General features: G+C 41.2%; 1 protein-coding gene and 1 long non-coding RNA gene across 3 annotated transcripts in view; both read left to right on the top strand.

Annotated features, from left to right (window-relative positions):
- The first annotated feature begins 7,816 nt into the window (after window positions 1-7,816).
- Window positions 7,817-23,802, top strand: part of LOC104013749 (potassium/sodium hyperpolarization-activated cyclic nucleotide-gated channel 1) — a 226,944-nt gene continuing 210,958 nt past the window's right edge. The window contains exon 1 of one of the 2 annotated variants that reach the window (XM_087760444.1): window positions 7,817-8,478. In XM_087760444.1, the coding sequence (XP_087616570.1) occupies window positions 8,096-8,478 (383 nt within the window). In that variant the 5' untranslated portion in view covers window positions 7,817-8,095. Of the gene's footprint in view, window positions 8,479-8,870; window positions 9,089-23,802 lie in introns of those variants that run through there. The other variant, XM_087760445.1, reaches the window with a different exon arrangement.
- LOC148055434 (uncharacterized) lies at window positions 11,176-14,903 on the top strand. The gene is made up of 2 exons (XR_015705387.1): window positions 11,176-11,300; window positions 11,393-14,903. It is a non-coding gene; the product is annotated as an uncharacterized LOC148055434 (long non-coding RNA).

Below are 23,802 nucleotides of genomic sequence, written 5' to 3'. Positions count from 1 at the left end.
AGACTCCTTACGCTTCATGTTCCTAATGCTTCCACCATAACAGCCCTGGGGGAGTAACTTAAATCACTCAGTTCAGAAAGTTTGGGTTTTCTGTCCAGTATTACTTTTCCAGAAGACCTGAACTTGCTACAGACATGCATGGTCCCTTATAGTTCTGTGGAGCTTGGCATGTAAGGCTCCCATAGGCATAGCATTCACATCCAATAGTTCATTTACAGAGCACTGCAAAGGCCACCCATGTTCCCTCACCACAAGATTTATTGGCCATGCAGCCATCTGTCACCAACTGCCATAGTCCCACTATTGTCAAAAAACAACTTAACATCAGCTATCCAACCATCTAATTTTAGAGTGCATATCTAAGGTCATATGTCTTTTCTCCCAACAGTGGCCTAGGGAAAGAAAAGAGCAACCACTTTTTATTTTCCATTCTTGCTGCTAATTGGTTTAGATTGCTATTTTATTCATATTTCTCTTTAATAAAAGGACACTACTTAGCCTATAACATGTATGATTTCATTATGGCAGTTTCCACTACCCCACATATTGGTATTGCTGCTGGAAAGGGGAAAAAACATCTTAGAGGTGGAACTTCTTTATAATCACTAATTCATCTACTTTCCAAGTAGGAGAAGTCAAAGAGTATGGGAATATGCTTTCAAACCTAAACAGCCAGCGTCTGCAGTAGCAGTACTTCCCTCCAAGTATTTATGGCGATTCAGGACATTACATTTGTTCAGCTGTGCATGTTGTAATGTTTGCTTCTGCCAGTTGGGATAGCTTATTCCCCTCCTCTGCAGTAGAGATGCCTTTAGCTGCAAGAAAGTTGCTGGTGTGAACTGGGGAACAGAAAGTCTGACAGGAAAAACTGGGACAATCCATCTGGAGTTGTGTGTTCAATGTCACCATTTAGCCTGCATCTCTGAGGCAGTGCAATCAATAGGGAATAGTGCTGTGTGTTCTTCTAATTACACATGCTAGTAATTGAAATGCACCTACCACCAGCACAGCTAGCTATGAGTAATACAAAGTACCTCTGAAAAATGATTACATAAATAGGTATCTCAAAGACAGCAAGTGATGTATAGCTCTAGATTAGTGCTGGGACCATCTCTGGACTCCTCTGGACTCCTTTTTAGCTGCTGGCAAAACTGAAGATTTAAATCAACATTGAAAAGATTTATACATTCACACTGTTTTCCCCAAAGTACTCATTAAAAGCAAAAACACTTTTCCACATTTTGAATTTAAAAAAAATATTCTGAAGTTTTAAAAAAGCAGTGTAGATTTAAATCATTGTTTTGAAAGTCTTCAGGGTCGTGTGTCCCCCCCCCCATTATTGGCTTAATACCTGAAATTTCTTAATTTTCAATAACTTGAAGATTTTGCTTTTAAGATCTTCCTACAACTTAGAAACACCTGGAGCAGGCCTTCCTCTTTGCAAACACTTAGCAACCATCAGTTTTCAAGATTTTAGGTTATTCCTTTTAAGAAAGATTCCAAGAATCTTTCCAAAAGCAGTATATTTAACTTCATGAATGTTATATTGAAGACAGATAATAGTCCTGCAAGACATTGCTCTGTTTGCAGGATTAAAACTGACAGCTATTAAAACCTTAACTAATGAACTTAAAAGTCAACATGAGGACATTTTCCAGCTATCTCTAAAAGCACCCTACCTCAGCAAAGTTAGGATGAAAAGGTGAACAAGATATTGTTGATTTCTGGAAAATCGGGGCTATAGAAAGAAAATTACTTTAAAAGTAGTGTAGTATCTGTCATAATACATGCACATTGCAGTCAAATATTTGACAACATATACTTATTCTGTTTTATGCTGATATTCATACACTATAGAAATATACAACTGTAAAAAAGCATTTCTTGATTTGGTCCTGGAACTTCCAGAAGGAAGAGATTTTAAATCACAAGAACTTGTTTTTGTGGAGTGATTATACAATTATTTAGGAACACTGCGTGTAACAGGAGGAAAAAGCTATTGTTAATGTGAAATTGCACGCAAGAAGAATTAAAGGTACTTGTATTTTTGGAGAAGTGGCATATTTTTCTCATATTACAGAGAAGAGATCCAAGAAGCCTGAATATACCTGCTGCCCAGCATAGTATTCAACACTCTGAATAGTATCATGTGACCTTTCACAGCTATATACACTAATTTTAGAACTGTTCATAGGATTAGGCTTTGTATTAAACAGGTATCATGTTCTATATAGAAATTATTCAGAAATGTCTACATCTTTGTTGTGTCAAATCATAATTCTTCAAGCCAATACAATCATAAGATAAATATTATTTTAAAGAAAGATAAAGTTTATATGGAATTCACTTGCATATGAACTAAACAAAAAAAGAATGGTTTTTATCATAGCAAAAATTCAAAGTGTATTGTCAAAGCTATTTAGCTGGTCAGTTGAACATTTGTCATAGAAAGTGATTTCTTAATGATTTCTAAAGCACTGCAAGTACCCAACAATGCAGACAGTAGCAAAGGTTAATAAACAATTATCTATACACCTACAACTCAAAAAAAATCCAATTAGAATTTGTTTTCCACCTTTTACTTTCCTTTTGTGGTGGTATTGTTTCTATAAAGACTGGATAAAGATCTGGCAGGTTATTAAACAGATAATAAACACTAGCATTAAAATATTGTTCTTCAGAAAAGATAAGCTCTCAAAGCACACAAATATTCTACCAAATTTAGAAGTGATTTGCATAAGTAAAAGACACTCTGGAGATTGGTAAAAAGCAGTAGGAATTTTGTGTGCTTTAATTTCACCCTGGGACATGGGCAACAATACAACCTACCTGTCCCACCTTATCAGTTGTTCTGAAGTGCTACACTTGGCTGCTGTAGTAGGGCTTCCAGCATTCAGCACCAGGCCAGAGCTGAACACCAAGATTTTCCAAGAGGTGAAAGATGGCTGTGGCACACAGTAAATAAATAAGCATGTATTTCTGTAGAGTAAGTAGCTTAGTAGATCCCAGTGCACTATAATTATTTTCTCTTGGTTACCAGAGTTTCATATGACCCAGTAGATTATCCATAGGAAGACTATGCTTCTGTTCACATGTACCACGGTGTGTTCCTATCTGTACACATGAGCATGTCCTCCACCCTAGGTCATGTCTCAGAGCCATTTCCTATTCACACTAGTGTTCACCCTGGTATTCTTTTGTTCCAGACAACATACACCACTGCCTGGGATTTCTTTTAAATCTTGCTTTTAACTCTCTCTGAGAGATGTATTTCCCACAAAACATGTTTCTGGAAAACATCAGATCACTGCTTTTGGGAACAGGCAACAGGGAAGAAGCTGCCTTTCACACTTTGCAGAAAATTTAGGTGTCAATTACCCGTTCAGGCAAATTTAGGATTTGAAAATTCTACAGGTGGAGCACATCTGCTCTTGATAATCTTTATAGAAATCAACAAAAAGTCACAATGATCATATTTACATCAGTGTTCACTGTGGATATTCAAACTGCACAACAGGGTAAAAATCACATAAATACATGGACGGCTACCACCAAACATTCACACTTGTAGGTGCACTTGCTTTGTGATAGTTTTTTTCAAGAGATACTAATAATTGCAAAAATAAGATTCTTCCTTCTTCATAAACACTATGTAATATAAGATTTATTGGCAAACATTTGTTGCCAGTAAGTATGTATGACTGAATATTCATGGAAAGCAATTTAAGTAGGGTGGGAGCAAATCAAAATTATGTTATTGCAAACTTCAAGTGACCAGATACAGAAAATGCCACATATTATTGTGACCAGTACCCCCGGCTCCTGACACCTGGTAATATGGTTAGCATAGCTAATGCCATTTTATAAGGCAAACAGCCATTCTCTGTGACTGAGCGGGTCACGTATTAGTCCCCTTTCCCCTCATTATCAGACCCTGAAGGTCCTGTGCACCAAGTAGACAAACCAAACAGATTTCTTCTTCCCCTCCCTGTCGGCCTCAAGATTCCTGGGTGCCAGGCCAATTACTCCCTTCCTTACCGGCCTTGAAGGTCCCAGGCACCCGGCCAACCAGGTGTTGTTGATGACCCCGTCACAGAACAGGGAAGCGTAACAGCGCACAGAGCACTGTCTATAAAATCAAGCAGTTACAAGTCCCAAGTGGGGGAACTTGGACTGGAACTGCTGCTGGACAATGAGACCCGTGATCCCCCCTGGTGGCCAGGGATGCCTCCACCGTCATCTGCTTCCTCCAAGGACTGAGTGTCTCGTATTCTTTTATATGTTTTCGAGTCTAGATTATGATTGTTATGTTGATATAACAAGCTAAGTATTAAGATTTGACCCGATCTGCAGGGGATCCAGGTGATTAGAAACCATAAGCTAAGCTGTGCTATAAAATTCTGTGCTGTGCTACTTATAAAATTGTGCTACACTGATTCTGCTTATAGAAATCCTGTGCTACTCTGATCATAAATTTTATGCTATGCTAATCATAAAATCCTGTTAAGAAAATAAAGCTTTAATTGTAACTACAACTTAGTGCCGTCATCATTCTGGCAAGGATCCCTAAAAGAACCTCTCTGTCCCCTTAGTGTCGGGTGATAATTATGAATTTCAATTAATCGTCAATTTAGCTTGCACAGCTACTCCTATAATTGTAAATATTATTTTGCTTCCTTGCTAATCGTGCTTTAGCATTTGACTTGATGGTGATCTTCAGTTGAGAAATAATCTTTAAAAATCTCATAGGGCATGAAACTAAAACTTGAGAGACAAGAGCTTTGTTCTGTAGTCAGGCACATCTTAATGTGTCATCTCATGGAAGTCCTGTTACTTCTCTATGCCCTTGTTTCTTCACTGAACAAACTAGGTATACTTCAATACATACACTGTTATTTTTTTCAGTTCTACAGCTGAGCTGTTCTGGATATGTTCAGGTAGTATCAAAATGAGAAAATATGAGAAAATAAGAGAAGTGGGACTGTATTTACTACAGGCATAAAAAAATTACTATGTTTGGCAGAAGAGAAGGAAATTAATTTTGAGGTATACATTTGTATTACAGTTTTACAGTCGTATAAAGCACTGGAATTAACAAAGTTATAATAGTTTGATGGAGTCCAGTAAGTAATCAAAACAATTCAATACAAACAAAAAAAAGAGCCTACTACATTTTTAGTAGTGATCCATTAACCTAGGATATAGCAAAGAGATACAAAAGAAAAAGGTTTTATTTTCCTTGTTCTGCTAACACCGATTTCTTGGAAATTTCATTTATCGGTTTCATTTTTTCAGTGTCTCTCCTGACATAGTCACAAAATCAAAATCAAACTTGACAGAAAACAAGCTATACCTTTAGCTAAAGTGAGTCCATGACCTTTCTACCATATGTAGCCTTGGTACAGTCTTCAGAACTATTCACACATGCCATGCTCCATTACTTCTTTCTGTCTGTGAAACCAAAATTCTGTCATCTAAACTAACATGTTAGCCTGGACCTCAGGAGAGGTCAATTTTCTGGTTGACAACAATGTAAGTTATTTTGACCTGGAGAAGAATCCATTCTCCTACATAAAAACTACAGACTATGAAAATCTTCTATCTCACTCTTACAATCTCAGGATTACTATTAAAAATTGCAAGATGCTCAGATGTTAAGGCCATTTAGGCCATGCAAATACTCAAGATAAATAGTACTTGAACATGCACAAATAAGTATACATTTCTTCCACATACAATAAAAATTATAAAAAGCTAAGATTTGATCACAGGAAGCACAAAATATCAAAATGTCAATTTTACGAAGAGACTTGTATCTGTGTAGTTTATACATATGCTGTGTTTGAGAAGCATGCAGAGAATGTGTTACATATATTGCAGGTTATTTTCTGTCATTCACAACTTCTCTTAAATCATATGACATTTTGATGTAATTTTCAGATTTCAGATCTATATAATGCCACCAAATGAAATAGAATATTTCCAGATTCTTATACTGTAGAAAGAGGGGGCAGCTAGGCAGGGGTAGTCATTCTGGTAGCTCTGTAGTCCACGCTAAGTAAGGATAGATAAACATTGACAAAATGAGACATTAAATACAAGCAAAAGCAAAATTTCATAAAATAAGAAATTGGATGTTCTTGTGCACAATTTTCATCATACAGAAATGAAGGACCATGACCATTAATACAATGTCACTGCTTCTCCAATTAAAGGAATGTACATCAGAATCTGCTTACTGCAGCTGTAAATGTCTCCATTTCACTGTTCTGATTTACTCCATTACAAGCTTATTTTCTCCTGTACATGACTAGTTGTTTAGCTTATGCTGGGAGAGACCACTCAGGTCAAGGGCTGCATGCAGAAGTCCTCTGAAATAACAAGTGAAGAGGTAGGAAAATTGCTTTCTCTTGGAGAGGAAAGTTAAGGTTGCAACATATACATGACTGAAGTGAGGAAAGTATATCAGTTCCACTGACGCTGACATGGTAAACTGTGTGAGTATGTGGAACAGCACAGTGTGATGTAGCCTTTTCATCCCTCACCTTTGTGGGTTTCTGTCAAATATGATGTGAGTTAATTCTTTCACAAAGCTGTAAAACAATAATTTCTTACTTTTTAATTATCATTTGGTGACAGACATTGGATGAAGGGAAGGAGGAGGACATCATCTGGGGATAAACCAGTAAGAGGGTTTTGTCTATCAGCAGCTGTGCATGAGCCATCAGCAGCTGTGCACACACTCTTCACTGTTTTAGGATAAAATCATACAGAAAAGTATCACTCTAGATGGGGATGGTTTATGTATGTCAGCCCTCAACCAATCATGCTGCGAGCATATTCCTTCCTATGCTGGTCACTGCCCAGCCTCCAGCAATCCATCCTGGTGCATCTACACTTGACATCCTCTTCCACAGTAACATCACGTTAATGTTAACATCTTCCACACTTAACAACACATTAACATCATCCAAACCTTGCGTGTTTGAGTACACTAGGCATAAACATTCTGTTAGAGCTGGAATTGATGAGAAAAGCCACCTGTATGCTCGCGTGCTCGGCCATGCGTTTTCAGTCAGCATAATGTTCAGGAACACGGAAACAGCCACTCGGAGGTAGTGAAATGTCATCTAACTGGAGCCAACTGTTTTGTGTGTGAAAACAGATGTCACTCAAAACCTGGCCTTCTCTCCTCTCACCCCCTCCTCTTCCCTCGCTATCATGCACACACCGCACCAGCAAAGGTTCTGATTTCATTTTCAGCAGTATGAACCCAAAATGCCTGTGCTACTTCCATTGCCTTCACTCGGCTCCATTACCAGGCAGATGCCTGCCTCTTGCTCTCTTCCAATCTGCTCCATGAGAAGCATGAGACAGGCTTTGCAAGAGACAAGCTGTGCATAAAGGGTGAGCCTGTGAGACCTCTCCGCGGTTTCATTTCCAGCCACCATTTCCCGCTCTCAGTGTGGAGGCACACTGCCACAAAGCACCTTGCTGCTCGGTTCACCCAAGGTGAAATACAAACCCACCCGTTTTATTTTATTTCTGTTGGAAGAACAGGCAGGGCCGCCGGCTGCGGCCCTCGGGACAGCCCCGCATTCTGCCGGGGAGCCCCTCTCCTCCCCACTCCTCCCCTCCGCCCGGCGACCGTCGCCTCAGGCCGCACCGAGCACCACCCCGGCAGGCGGCACCGCCCACCACCGCCATGTGGAGGGAGGGAGGGAGGCCGAACCCCCCGCCCCGTGGGCCGCCGCACTCGCGTTCATATGTAGAGCCGCCGCCAGGCCCGCGCGCGCCGCGGCCCCGAGGGCAGAGCCCGCCCCCTCGCCGGCTCCTCCCCCTCCCCTCGGCCCGGCCGCCTCAGCTCCTCAAGGACTCCAGGGCGCTAAATGTCAGGCGGGTGGAGTGGCGCGGCCGCTGGCAGGGGGCGGGCGAGGGGAAGCAGTGCCAGCTCTGCGCGGGAGTGCGGTTCAGAGTCGGCGGCGCTGGCCATGCCGGGCGGCGCGGAGCTGAGCCCAGCCCAGCTCAGCCCAGCCCAGACGCGCCGCTGAAGGGCGCCGGCGGCGGCGAGGCTTCCCCGCGCCCGCCCCGCAGCATGGAGGCTGGGAAGCGCATCTCCTCTCCCGGCGGCCGGGACGATAGCAGCGCTAACGCCTTCCCAGCCAAGCCGGCGGCCCCGGCGAAGAAAGCCCAGAGCAGCCCCGGCGGCGGGGGCAGCGGCGGCGTGAAGGAGCATGGTAACTCGGTGTGCTTCAAAGTGGACGGCGGCGGGGGTGAGGAGCCCGTGGTGGGCTTCGAGGATGCCGAGGGGCCCCGGCGGCAGTACGGCTTCATGCAGCGGCAGTTCACCTCCATGCTGCAGCCGGGGGTTAACAAATTCTCCCTCCGCATGTTCGGCAGCCAGAAGGCGGTGGAGAAGGAGCAGGAAAGGGTTAAAACTGCGGGGTTCTGGATCATCCACCCCTACAGCGACTTCAGGTGAGCGCGGGGCTCCCGCGACCGCACGGGGGGTGGCCCCGCCGCGGGAGGCAGGGCGGTGCTCTCGCCGCCTCGCACCTCGCCCAGCAGAAACTTCGGCGTGCTGCGGACTGGGGGGGCGGCGGCGGCGGCGAGCACCGGCGCTCGCTCCGCGGCCGGCCGCGCCCCGCGGAGGTGAGGGGCTTCCCCGAAACTTCGGCGGGCACCGCCCGGCCCGCGCGGCGCGGTGGGGAGGCCGCGTGGGCAGCGGGGCCGTCCCGGGTTGGTCGCGTCGCGGGGGCCGCCGCATTCTCTGCGTCCGTCAGTCGGGGAGCGGGCGGGGATGCCGCCGGAGCGAGGCACGGCCCTGCCCAAGGGTGGGAGAGCTCGCTGGGGTGCACGCAGCGACAGTAACGTAATAATTTATTTAAAATCCTGGGGGCTGCGTTGGGCGCATGCCGGCCCCTTCCTAAGCGCCCGGCGTAAATGCTTGTTCATGGTGTCGCGTGAAGGAAGCACGTCTTTGTCAGAGTTGCAGCAAAATAACTTTATCCAAGCTAACGCTGTGTGGGAGAACGTTTTCAGAGACAGAGCGGTAAATGTGATGCTAAATTAGAACGTTGCTATCACGGTAAGTTGAAGGTATGCAAATTGGAATATTCGCATGAAAAGCAGTACAAATAAATTCCAGGGAAGAGAGATTTCCCTTTAAAGTTATATTTTAAATGAAGGATTATTTAATTTTGCTATATATGCCAGCTGGTTATATGCATTTGTAAATTTTGCACTCTACGATATTTGCTGAAGAACTATCAGTGGTGTTAAGCATATTTGATCAACGGCTTGATTTGAACAGCCTGCGTGTATACAGTAAGTGAATCACATTAGAAACCATTTTTTAAAAAGGAAAATCCAGAATGTTCAATAGTTACATGGATCTTCTAAGGAAAAAGTAGCTTAAATAGGACATGCTTCAAGAGGAAATACTTCCGAAATCTGAGTTTCTGTGGGACTATTCAGAGTGGGGTGTTAAGCAGTGCTAGCACCTTGCAGTCGAGCCCAAGAGTGGTACAGGTACAAGAGCAGAGGAGCAGGGCAGCACTCAGTTACGACTCAAAATCATGCTTCAAATCCCTGCTTTTTCCTGGGTGCCTGGAGGTAATAAGCTGCACTCATTCTTTTCCTGGAGTACCTTTTCCCTCTTGCATGCCAGCTCAGCTGCAATAGCAGGTGCATTAAGGGGGGAGAGAGCCAAGAGTCCACCCACTCCCTTTCTGCCAGCCGGAGAGGGGTGTAGCAGGTCACATATGGTGTTGTGGAAGCATGCGTAGGGGATTGGGGGGGGTCTGATAGCATCTTACTTACCCACGTGTGTGCATGAGTAACTTTATTCATGTGAGAATTATATTAAAATGAATGAGATTATTCTTGTGAGTAAATTCTCTCGTTTTGTAAGCTTGGATTCTGAGCGAGGTACACAACTGAACAATGTTTTGGGCAATAGGAGGTTATGCATCATATTTTGCACCATGTAACTTTTTAAGCTGATATGTGAAATAGGTGATAGGTATGTTGAATCTGTTTCATTACACAAATATCTTCTAATTCTGTCCTAATTTTTCCTGTGGGAAGGCTTAGAGATCATAGCATATGTTTGTTTATTTTTTTCAGTAGGAGTAAACAATACTGCATCCTTTTCAGGACTGTCATCTGCATATTCTTAAATTAACTGTATTTTCTGGGGATTTTATTATGTTTTTATTTTGTTAGAATGGATGCATTTGTTTTTTAAATAAAATTCATAGTCTTTCATTAGTCTTGGGATGATGTATCCTGATCTGGACCTAATTTTTTAGCCAGTAGGACTGTTTCAGTGAGAAATGTGAGATGTTTGTGTCGTTTCTCCTGAAATAATTGCAACTGTATAATGATAACATTCTTTTTGGGTGGCATTGTTTATAGAAACGCATGAAGAAGTTGTACTATATATTATATTCATCTTCCTATATGGGAATAAGGACAATGTTAGTAAGTGCCTCCTGACAAGCATCTCTGTACCAGAATAAATGCATATATAAGAGTGGAGTTGTTTTGATTTATTTTTGCATGTGATTTTGTAACAGTGTAATGCTTGTATATAGACAAGCCTTAAAGCTTCCAAAGAGACAGAAGTATTCTAATTTTACTGCATTAATGTTGATACCACCAAGGGAAAGAACTAAATTTTCTATTTTTCTATCAAAATAACAAGAAAAAGGTAAATTTAGCTATTATTAGGGTGTTTGTAGTACATATGAAAATGAACATCACAGTAAATTTTAAATATAGGCACACTTAGGAGAATATTGGGTTAACCATGTAAGACATGGGAAAAATCTGGTACAGGTTCCTGTGGATTGTCGTGTGGTTTTTTGTTTGGGTTTTTTTTCCTCTGGTTCTGAATGCTCATATACATTTGCTGAGATACTTTGATGCATTTGGTTACATTTATTGACCTCATTCTCATGATTTTTATAAAACATATGTTTATCTACACACCGAGCAATATTTTGCTGTGTCGTTTGGGGGGGCAGGCAGTGTCCCTGCGCCCTCCTGCCCCCCTTTTTTGGTACGAACAGTGTGGAAGCTGTGTCTGTAAACTCAGTGCTCTTTGAATTGGTTACTTGCATCCTTATGGGGCTTGGTCTCTAGTTTTATGGCTCTTCGTCTTGCCTGTGTTTCAGGGAAGAATTTGCTCTTCATCAGACAGATACACCCTTGGAGAGTTAAATTCAATAAGTATTACATAATTTTTCCACAAGGAGACCATTTTGTTCCTGGTTGTCTCTTCCCAATCTTCTGAGGTTAATGTCTAATTTGAAAGCTGTTATGTAAACTGAGCACTTAATGCACATCAAACCCAGCAAAAGACCTCTCTCTGTTTATCTCTTCGCAGCTGTGATTACTGCATCTCTAAACTTGGACAACAATTCTGTGTAATTGCATGACTCACAAAAGTAAATTTATTGTCAGTGTTTCGGTTAGAATTTATTGAAGTCCTGCATGCTTTCTGTGAGATACCAAGTGCCTCCGGTCATCCCTACTTGTGTGCAGAACGAGCCCGCGGGAGAGCATCACCGAGCCAGCCCTGTGGCCTCGCAGCCACCGGATGAGAGCAGCATGAAGCCAACGGGAGATGCAAGCAACTGCACGTGGTTCTCACTCATTTCATAGCAGAGTTGCGGTGGTGGATCTGGGCTTCGGGTGACTTTTATATGTTACGGCCTTCTGGTATTAGTGGAAGTGTATGTGGCTGATTTTTAAGACAATTACTCAGTGTCCTTAGGCACATCAGGACTTTCATTAACGCTCAGAGGGCTTGCTTACACATGCCTGGACTGTTGGGTCCAGCCCTGTGGCATCTCCCTCCCTCCCTGTCTACGAGTACACAGAGAAACTCTCACTGTCATGGAAATCTTGTTTTTGTTACCACATCAGCTAGGGCATCTGTAGTAAGTGTTCTAAAAAGAAATCAGAGTTACTACCTCCAGAGTCACAAGGGAGAGGCATCTTTTGACAAGAAAGAGCAATGTATGAGAAAGACTGAGTGGGAATAATATGTGTGTGAGTAAATGTAGCCTTCGCACTCTGATGGTTCCAGTTCTTAATTTGATGTTTGGGAACAGCCTGTGACTGAAAGTGGGGACAGAAGTTTTAATTGGCTTCAAGATGAAGTGAAGTAAGACTGTGATGTGATAACAGAAAAGTAAAAGCAGAATTAATTCTAAAACTTGAACAGAAAATTTCAGAGCATAGTGAATAGTAAAGGTATGCCAGATTTTTTTTAACATGTGGCATTTCAGTTTCAAAACCTTTTTGTATACACATTTGAGGGTTATCATGTAAACCTATGAGGTTTATCATATAAACCTTTATAAATCATATAAGGCTCTACTGATGCTACCTTGTAAGTAAATTTAATGTCAGGTTTTAATGGGTTTTAATCAAGGTGAAAGACTAATATTTGCATATGTACATCTAGGTGCTCATGGAAGAATATTTTTATGTCTGTTGCTATTAAAAATATTCTCTTATTTTATGCAACCCATCCATGTTGTCATGCACATGTGCAGCTTAATTTTTCAGTTAAGTATGTGCCAAAGTGTAAGTCATAATTGCAACGTATTAGTCTGCCTCATGTTTTTTATTATACTTCTCTCAATTTTGAACTTACATTTGCCTTATGCATCAACTTTCTTTTTAATTTTTATGTATCTTTTGGACCTGCCTTTGACCACCAGCAGTCACCCTAACATGGTAGACTGTATGTTATATGTGCAGCTCACATACATATTTCTAAAATTTGTGCATGTATTGATTTAAAACCTGTTCTTCCTTGGGACCAGTCTTCACTCTATGTGTTATACCTATCATTTATATTTTAAGAAGCTTAGGGTAAGCACTTTGTCCCTCTCTTTTGTCACATGTCTGTAATGTCTCAGTTAAAGCTAATGAGATTTATCTTTTTGTGAGCTGTTACATACTTAGGTTTATACAGAGCAGTAGAGTTTGAAAGTAATGTTATATGTGATGAAGACAAAATGTGTTATATCATACTTAAGTGTAATTGATATAGTAATGTAATTGATATATGTAAAATTAAGTATAAAAATCATGTTGGTTTATATTAAATAGATCAGTTACAAATTAGTGTGGGTTTTAATGGATACATTATGTCACTGGTAGTGTAGGAGTATGAAATACCTGTAGTTTGGGATTCTGAAGGTAGTCATCTCAGTCTTTTTGCTCAGGATTTGTCATGAGGTTCTCTTACAGTATTGAGACTTTTGAATTATTTGCTAATAAACTGATAATCAGGATTTATAATTATACTGTATACATTCCTTGCACAAACCGATTTCTTTTGGCTTTTATTTTTATTTATGTTTTTATGACTGAAGCACAGTTTTAGCTAGGGCTGTCTTTCATGTATCATTTTCATATACTGTTGTGGTGATTATAATTTTTATTTCTATGAAAGAAAAACTTCGTACAGTTAAACTATTCCTATTACATGAGCATTCACTCTTTGTACGTGACTAAACATAAAGAATCATTTAGTATTAAAAAGATTATTAGTAGTGCTTAGCTTTTTATTTGCGGCATTCCAACAATTTTTGCACTTCTTTAAATGCCCCAAAGGATAAAATGACAAAATTGTAGCATTAATCTAAACAATGCATTTATAATGTTGAAAAATTCTTTCTGACAGTACATTATATATTAAGCTTTATAATAGTTCCTCAGGTAAAATGCAAATCCCATAAAGGTAGGCTGAAGAGAAATATAATAACGGTTCTCAAATGCATAAATGGATGTTACAAAGAGGAAAGAAATTACATAGAAGTAATGGGGTGAAATTGCAGCAAGAAATATCGAAATTAGACATTTAGGAAGCAGGACCAAAAATAAGTAACAAAATATTCTATTGGAAATGCTTTGATGTGGAATATGGGCCAGAAATGCATTAGGTTCTTTATCATCTTCAGTTCCTGTTATTTTTAATATTGAATAATGTCTCATCGTTTGCTGTCACTGATTCATTTGTTATGAAATCTAGTTGACAAAAGCTAGCTACTGGCGTTTCTTTTTGTACCAGTTATAAGCATGTATTAGTGAAAATGGATATGTAGAAGTGTACATTGTGCTTTTGGGCTTGTGAGGGTCGTGTTCTTGTCCTCTTAGAAATTTTCTTCAAGAACCGCAAAAGAAAGTCAGCCAAGTCCACCTGAGGTTGGTGCAGCAGCCACTCACCTTCCAGTCCTCTAGGGAATGTGGGAAGGTTTATACCTTTATTTGTGCAAGGAAAGCAATGCATTTTATTGATAAGACAATAAGACATCCTTCTGTCTCTGGATAATGCAGAATACTAATGTATAGCTTGAGCTCACATATATGTTGAACATGTCCCAATTTTTATTATGTCCATTCTAGTCCTGGAATAACAGTCCATTCACTGCATTTTTTTTTTTTCAAACTTTGGACATGTTATATACTTGAACATAGAGTAATGTTTACAGCAGAGAAAGAGCTCAGTAAATGTAACTCAAATAATTCCTCAGTTCTTTGAGGTACTTTTAATTTAACTTGGGATGTTTTGAAGATCACCTGCAGCACCTATGAAGAAGTACACAAGTGCATTTTTTTCTGCAGGATGCTTAATTTTAGAATAAAGGCAAATGAATTCACCATGATTTTGAGATATGTTTAAAAAAAACCCCAAAACAACAAACCAAAACATTACAGAATTCCTATGGGTAATCTAAAAGATGATGTTTTGGGGGTGTTATATGTGAGTCTTTAAACTTTGACCCAGGATGCTTAATATCATGAGACTTCCTCTTCAGTTTTCTGTTTTTTTTTTTTTGTTTTTTTTTTTTTTTTTTCCCCACTGGTTATTTTAGCAAGACTACACATTTTTGAATGTGTACTGGCACTTTATTTGTTAGTTCATCAAAATAAGCAATGCTTATAATCATGTCAGTAAAAAGTTTTTCTTAATATTAGGTTTCTTGGACTTGAGTGTATGGAGGGAACTGTGAATTGGAATACTACGTAAAATCATGGAATAGTAAATAAAGGTCTGGGTTTAGGATTTGGTTTGAGGGGTTTGGTGACTACAAAGCTGAATAAAAAAATGCATAACGTTTGATAAATTGTTTAGGCTTTTTTATGATTATATAATCAAGTTAAAATTTGAGTGGCTCAGTTTCTGATTGTTCAGTCTGGGGTAGGTTTTTCAGAGTACTCAGACTTCTGAAATCAGAGGTCACTTAAAAAGTATGAATCTTTACCTCTGCATTTCTGTCTACCTATCTAAGATCGGTGACACTGTAATATTTAATTAAACTTTGTCAGCTTTTTTGAGAAGCTCGGTTTGAAGGCTCAGTTTGAATTATGAAAATTAGTAGAGAAACTTAATTTGGTTGTAAATAAGCGGTATCCATTCTCACCTCTGCTTTCACTCAACAGCATGCCTGAGAGCTGTTTTCTATGTCAATGTACAATTTTTGAGAGAGAAAAAATCTCTAACCTACTTTGCAATGTTTAATTTTTAATCTGACAGTACAGTTATTGTTAATTGCTTGAAAGTCCTTTAGCTGTCTATTCCCTGATTCTTTCCCAGAGGCATGATCTAATTTTAAAAACCACAGTGTATTCAGCTCTAATTATTGGAGGGCTTGTTCTAGACACATAGTAAGGTATGTTAATGACCAAAAACTGTATCAGCTGGAGTCAATGTCAGTATTAGCTCAAGGACACTGTCATTTAGCTTCCATAAAATCTCTGCTAATATCTTTTAATCTGATGATAGTCAGATTCAGGCAATCTGCATGGTATTTTGAAATAATCTTATTGCCTTGGTTTGCACTGCAACCGGAACAAGTCTGGAGTAAACTGGTGTTCTGAAAATATTAATTTGATTACAAAAGAAATGCAGTCTGTTTCCATTATATATATATATATATATATATAAAAAAAACCCCAACCCAAACCCATTCTTATTTATGCCAGTGAAATTCCCACAACTGGAGTTGCAGCATGTAGCTAAGAACAGAATTTTGTTCTTATTTTATTAACTTCTGTGCTGTTTATGTGGATGTTTTATCTAATGAAGCATGTTATTTAACAAACAATTTGATACGCTATTGGAATTTAGCGTGCTGCTGACATAAATACATTTTCAATCTCTAAAAATTTCATATTTATTAAAAAATTCTTATTAAGATATTTCGCTTTAAGCTGAAAAAACACAGATTGCTTTATGCTCACAGTCAAAGCTAGTTTAATATAGAAAATGATAGTCAAGTCTGCTACTGTCAGGAATAAGGTTTTTTTTGGGGTTTTTTGTTTTTTTTTTGTTTTTTTTTAAATGATGTAATTTAAAATAGCCAATATACATAAAAATTGCTTTGACTGCATGGGGTTTTTTTAGGTATTATTGTTCTTTTTCTTCCAGTTCTTAGTCTACAGTCCACTGAAGCTTATGCTTGTGCTTAACCTTCAGTATGTGAAGAACCCCACAAAAATAAAATGTGCCCTCATGATATCAAATCTTCCAATTCTATACGTAGTGTATTCTGGTTGCCTCCATGTTTTTCTCTCCTGTCAGCAAAGTATGGAAGTATTGATGTTACCTTGGCTGGTTCTGTTGTATCTTAAAATAACTTACCAGATCCTCAAAGCAGCACCTCTCTTTGGCATGACTGCAGCAATATGCAGTGTTGTTCTGATATGATCTGAACTTTAAGCAAATCTGTAGATAGCAGTAAATTTAGGATAATATATCATAGGATCCTAATGATAAATGATTATTCTAACTTGCTCTAGGTCAAAGCTATTGACAGTTGTCCTGGTCTCAGCTGGGATAGAGTTAATTTTCTTCCTAGTAGCTGTCATAGTGCTGTGTTTTGGATTTAGGATGAGAATAATGTTGATAACACACTGATGTTTTAGTTGTTGCTAATTAGTGCTCACACTGGTCAAGGACTTCTCAGCTTCCCATGCTCTGCCAGGGGCACAAGAAGCTGGGAGGGGGCACAGCCAGGACAGCTGACCCAGACTGGCCAAAGGGCTTTTCCATACCATATGGCATCATGCTCAGTATATAAACTGAGAGAGTTGGCTGGGGGGCAGCAATCGCTGCTCTGGGACGGGCTGGGCATCTGTTGGTGGGTGGTGAGCAATTGCATTGTGAATCACTTGCTTTGTATATTATTATTATTACTACTACTATTTTACTTTATTTCAATTATTAAACTGTTCTTATCTCAACCCACGAGTTTTCTCACTTTTACTCTTCTGATTGTCTCCCCCATCCCACTGGGGTGGGGGGAGAGTGAGCGAGTGGCTGTGTGGTGCTTAGTTGCTGGCTGGGGTTAAACCACGACAGTCCTTTTTGGTGCCCAACATGGGGCACGAAGGGTTTGAGATAATAACAGATTAATCAGAGTGTATTAAGGAATTTGTATCTGTTAACAGTTGCTGGTCATAATATTGATTCATCTGTTCTCAGTATTAGTCTACCTGATCTGCACCATGCTCTTGTTTCTGCAGTACGTGTTAAAAAGATTGGTGTTGGGTTTTGCAGTGCTCTGCAGTGATTAGTGATGTTTTGCCTGGGAGATTTGTTATTAAAACACTGACCTTGAGCCTTATCTGGTATTTGGGTTCTGTAGTGAAGCCATTACTGTACTTTGGGTACCACCTCATGGAGACAATTAGCAATTATACCTCTTCCTCTGAGAGGTTTTCTATGGAGGAAATACAGAATTGGCACCTTCACTGCCTTCTTCTATGATGCTTCCTCCTTCATTGCAACAACTTTTCAGTATCTTGAACATCCTTGGGTAGTTAAGATACATCTATTGATAGTTCTCGGGAATAATGTTCAGGTTTTGTTAATAAGCATTTTAAGAATATCATCCAGAGATCTGCTCCAAGGCTGGATAGTTATGAGTGGCAGGGTGTGTGGGAGAGCATGGGCAAATGCCTAGGACGGTGGGCCCCTCCAGTATTTTGGAACTTCACCCCTGAACAAGTGCAGAATCCTGAAAAACTAGTAAAGTATCTTGAAAAAGCATGCTGTAACCCTGGCAACTCCAGAGACCCACAGATCACTGCAATATGCTGGGGCCTGGCCCATGCCTACCGAGCACTGTTCAATAGTACTCAGAACCCTCAAGGGGAAGAGAAGGTCTCTGGATCTGACAAAAAAACAACAGGCATTGTGGCTATGCCAACCCCTGCGACAGGGACTGTGGCTGAACCAGAGAACCAGCCCGTGCTGGTATCAGTCGACCCTATAATCAAGAAAAAAATACACAAGAAAATCGGCTCGTTTAGTAAGGGCTGAAGATGAACCAGGGCCATCACAAGAACAGGAGAAGGAAGAGGCAGAACCCACAAATGAAATGGCAACCACACAATCCCTGTCCCTGAGTGAGCTGCGAGATATGTGAAAAGATTTTAGTCGTCCTGGTGAGCACGTTGTCATCTGGCTGCTCAGATGCTGGGATAACGGGGCCAGTAGCCTGGAATTAGAGGGTAGGGAAACCAAGCAGCTGGGATCCCTTTCTAGGGAAGGGGACATTGACAAAGCGATTGGAAAAGAGGCACAAGCCCTCAGCCTCTGGAGGCGACTCCTGTCAGGCATGAAGGAAAGGTGTCCCTTCAAGGAAGATGTGATATGTCACCCAGGCAAGTGGACCACCATGGAGAGAGGTATCCAGTACCTGAGGGAATTAGCTGTGTTGGAGGTGATTTATAATGACCTGGACAATGAGCAGTTATCCAAAGATCCAGATGAAGTCCAGCGCACATGACCCATGTGGCGGAAGTTTGTATGGAGCGCACCATCATCACATGCAAACTTATTAGCAGTAATGACATGTAAAGAAAGAGATGAAGAGATGGTGGACGAACTGGCTGGCCAACTCTGGCAATACGAGGAAAGTCTCTCTTCCTCCCTACGGGCCTGCGTCTTGGCTGTGAAAAAACTATCTGAAAAACTGTCCCGGGAGTTCCATCAACTCAAAGAGGATATGTCCTACTCTCCACCTGTACAGACTGGTATCTCAGCCATTAAGAGTAAGTGTCCCTCTGCTCAAGAGAGAAAGTATAGTGAATATACACTATGGGCCACCCTGTGGTTTTATCTGCGTGACCATGGAGAGGACATGAGGAAGTGGGATGGAAAATCTACCTTGACCCTAGAGGCACGGGTACATGAGTTGCAAGGAAAAACAGCTACATAAGGGGGTTCTTCCAGGAAAATTGCTGCTCCAGTTTCCAGTGAGCAGTTCCCCAGACAGAGCAGAAGGGCTGATTTTGCTTCCGATCTTAATAAAGGGACTTTTGATTTGTGTTTACAAGTGAGTAAGGAATACTATGACCAGGACTAGAGGGGCCCTGCCTCCAGCCAGGTGGAGGAAAGGGACAACCGGGTGTACTGGACTGTGTGGATTCGATGGCCTAGTGGACACCGGTGCACAGGGTACCCTAATGCCATCAAGCTATGAAGGGGCAGAACCCATCTGTATTTCTGGAGTGACAGGGGGATCTCAACAGCTGACTGTATTGGAGGCTGAAGTGAGCCTAACCAGGAACGAGTGGCAGAAGCATCCTATTGTGACTGGCCCAGAGGCCCCATGCATCCTTGGCATAGACTACCTCAGGAGAGGGTATTTCAAGGACCCGAAAGGGTACTGGTGGGCTTTTGGTATAGCTGCCTTGGAGATGGAGGAAATTAAACAGCTGTCTACCCTGCCTGGTCTCTCAAAGGACCCTTCTGTTGTGGGGTTGCTGAGGGTCAAAGAACAACAGGTGCCAATCGCCACCACAACGGTGCACTGGCAGTAATATCGCACCAACTGAGACTCCCTGATTCCCATCCATAAGTTGATTCCTCGACTGGAGAGCCAAGGAGTGATTAGCAAGAGTTGCTGTCCCTTTAACAGTCCCATATGGCCCATATGCAAAAGTCTAATGGAGAGTGGAGACTAACAGTAGGCTATCGGGGCCTGAACGAAGTCACGCTGCCGCTGAGTGCTGCCGTACTGGACGTGCTAGAACTTCAATATGAATTGGAGCCAAAGGCAGCCAAGTGGTATGCCACAACTGATATCGCTAATGCATTTTTCTCAATCCCTTTGGCAGCAGAGTGCAGGCCACAGTTTGCTTTCACTTGGAGGGGGGTCCAGTACACCCGGAATCAACTGCCCCAGGGGTGGAAACACAGCCCCACCACTTGCCATGGACTGATCCAGACTGCACTGGAACAGGGCAAAGCTCTGGAACACCTGCAATACATTGATGACATCATCGTGTGGAGGAATACAGCAGCAGAAGTTTCTGAGAAAGGGAAGAAAATAGTCCAAATCTTTCTGAAGGACGGTTTTGCCATAAAACAAAGTAAGGTCAAGTATTGTACTCCTTCACGAGTGAAAGCAAGTTTTCCTTTATTTTTTTCCTGTAAGGGGACCATAAAAAACATATGTTTTATATCTAATGTTGCCATCCATGGGTGTGCAGCTGCTTGCAGTGTGGCAGTTAAAGTTGCAATATTAGGAACTGCAACTGTTAGTGGGGCTGTGTTGGCGTTTAAATGCCAGTAATCAATTGTCAATTGCCATCTCCCATCTGGTTTTCTGACGTGGGCCAAACCAGTGAATTATATGGGGAGTGGGTTCTGGAAATAATTTGTCGTTTTTCCAAATCAGCTATTATTTCAGAAATTCTAGCTCGTGCCGCAGCAGAAATTGGATACTGTGGGATGTTAGTAATCTTTCAATCAGGGAGTGCTGGAGCTGCGTGGAGCAAACGCCCTGTAGCTTCCCAGTATTTGTTTGGGTTAGGATTAATATTTGAACCGAAGGACCACACACTGCCATTCGGCAAATGCCAGGTTTGTCTGTTTAAAACATCAAATTCTAAAATGTTTTCATTATGATCTTTAAGTGCAAAGCGAATAGAGGACACATGTTTCTCACCAGGGAGCCAGAAATTAACCTTAGCAATTTGGCAAATAGCACTTGCTCTGTTTACTTTGGTAGTTTTAACTCTTTGCTGTCCAGGTCGTATACCCAGCTTCTCAGCATCCTGTTGTGTTAATACTGAAAATTGTGCCCCTGTATCTATTAGAAATTTTGTCAATTGTTGTCGAGATCCAATTGGGATTAAAATATATGGGCCATTATTATTTATCCATTGATAGGATTCCACTTGCCGGACAGACAGACCCAATTGTCATCCAGGTGCTATTCGTTTTTTGATCTCGAATTTTGGGGAAGGAAAGGGTCGTTATCTCCTTTCTGAGTTTGAGTGTTTGAAGTGTCAGCAATGTTTCGAATCACATGAAGTAGATTCTGAACAGCATTGGCAGATTGTCTTTGAAGCATACTTTTTGGGATGCCTAATGCTAGTGCTTGATTATATAGTTCCCTCTACCTTGATTGGCGATCAGTGGGCTTTGGTTCTTGTGAATTATTTTGGGATAATTGTTTAATTTGTCTAATGTTACGGCTTGTATTTCTGGCTTCAACAGGAGGATTATCCCATCCTATCTCTCACCCATGATTTATGATGACATGCATTAATGTTGCTCAGGTGGGGAGATCTCTGTGTGCCAGAGCGTCTTCCCATTCCTCAGCACCCAATAAATCATTAAAATCTCTGTCATTCTTTGTTTCTCTTTCCTTTCCTGCTGTACCTGTTTTTGCAGTTGTTCAATTTGCAGGGATAGCAATATCTCAGTTTTCTTTCTGCCTTCTACTTCTCTCAGATCTTGTATGTCTTTATCAAATTTTTCTCTATCCTGACAGGCAGCTTCTAAGCAGGTACCCAGCATTTTGCAAATAATTTCTTTTCCTTTACCCTCTTTTACATGAGCCCTGGCCACCTGTAGTTGTTTTTCCACAGCTTCCCAGTCCCAGTCATGCCAGTTATCACGAGCTCATTCATCTGAGAATTCAGGAAGTGGACTTATTCCATTTTTTTGTAAGTATTCAGTGATACTACTTGCCATCCTGCTGACTACGCCAGTTTGTCACGGATGAGTGGTTAGGCTGCTTAAAAATCACCGTCAAAGATATTTGCAAATAGTTATTTTAATAGAAATTTATAAAAGTGTGATTTAACAGAGTTCGCTGGCAAGGTTCACTCTATTACTTATTAAACGAATAGAATATATATATGAAGAGAAAGAAACAGGAAATCGAGCCCGAAGAAAATACAAAGAGGAAAAGGGGAGCCCTCCCGTTGAGTCATGAGGTTCAGAGTGAACCCCCTTGCTTTCTGAACTCCTTTTCAGAGAGGAGCCTAGGTGTGGCTGGATCAATCCTAGTCTCAGACTTGGTCAACAGTTTATGTCTAAAGGATTATATATGTTTAGCAGCAGTTTAAGGTTTGTTTGCAGTAAGGAGAGAATCACAAAAATTTAGCAATAACTAATCATGAATTAATCTAGCATCTACAAAGTGATTAAATGAGGTTTACTATAATATTTGAATTGATTCACACACACATACACACATACGCAATAGGCCTAAATACTCATTATATGTGCAGTTAAAGGTACCTATTTAAATATGCAATAAAGGCACCAATAAAAATTCCTTGCCAGGTTTAGTGAAATACTCACTGTAAATGACTGTCTCAATGGGTGAAAGTCGAACCTCGAGGAGCAAGGAGCACCAGAGATCAGCTCATGCAAACTTAACAGTTCGTGGCTCTGAGAGGTGTCCCACTCAGAGGGGGATTCTGGTGCAGCCCACTGAGGTCCAGGAGAGCTCAAAGCGTCTCAACTTGGCAGTGCTGTTTATAGAGTCATGAGATGATTGACTTTAGGCATCAGTAAATTTCCATTCTACTATCACAGCCTGTGTTGAAAATTAATGAAGTTCTCAAAAATTCCAGTGATGCTGGTAGAGATCTTCCAGAGTTACAGCCTAGGTAAGATAGGCCCCATGTAAGAGTTTCGATACGGTCAAGGGATGCTTAACTGCCAAACTCATTACACAAAGGCCAAGTTTTGACAGGAGTTACTGAGATTGTGAGGCAGGTGCAGCTCCTGAACACCTGCAGTATATTGATGACATCATCGTATGGGGCAACACAGCAGAGGAAGTGTTTGAGAAGGGGAGAAGAATAATCCAGATTCTTTTGAAAGCTGCTTTTGCTATAAAAAAAAAGTAAGGTCAAAGGATCTGCACAGGAAATCCTTTTTTTAGGAATAAAATGGCAAGATGGATGTTGTCAGATCCCAATGGATGTGATCAACAAAATAACAGCCATGTCTCCACCAACTAACAAAAAGGAAACACAAGCTTTCTTGGGTGTTGTGGGTTTTTGGAGAATGCATATTCAAGGTTATAGTCTGATTGTAAGCCCTCTCTATCGAGTGACCTGGAAGAAGAATGACTTTGAATGGGGCCCTGGGCAGCAGCAAGCCTTTGAACAAATTATAAACAGGAGATAGTTCGTGCAGTAGCACCTGGGCCAGTCCGGACAGGACAAGATGTAAAATATGTGCTTTACACCTCAGCCGGGGAGAATGGCCCCACCTGGAGCCTCTGGTAGAAAGCACTGGGAGAGACTTGAGGTTGACCCCCTAGGGTTTTAGAGTTGGGGATACAGGTGATACGAGGCCTGCTATACTCCAACTGAAAAAGAGATATTGGCAGCATATGAAGGGGTTCGAGCTGCTTCGGAAGTGGTTGGTACTTAAGCACAGCTCCTCCTGGCAGCCCGACTGCCAGTGCTGGGCTGGATGTTCAAAGGGAGGGTCCCCTGCACACATCATGCAAC

This window comes from Nipponia nippon, unplaced genomic scaffold (assembly GCF_047370975.1).
Source record: "Nipponia nippon isolate SJK-2023a ecotype South Korea unplaced genomic scaffold, ASM4737097v1 scaffold_22, whole genome shotgun sequence".
Classification (NCBI taxonomy): Eukaryota; Metazoa; Chordata; class Aves; order Pelecaniformes; family Threskiornithidae; genus Nipponia; species Nipponia nippon.
The sequence above is the reverse complement of the archived record's forward strand: the minus strand, read 5'-3'. Positions and strand labels throughout refer to the sequence as shown.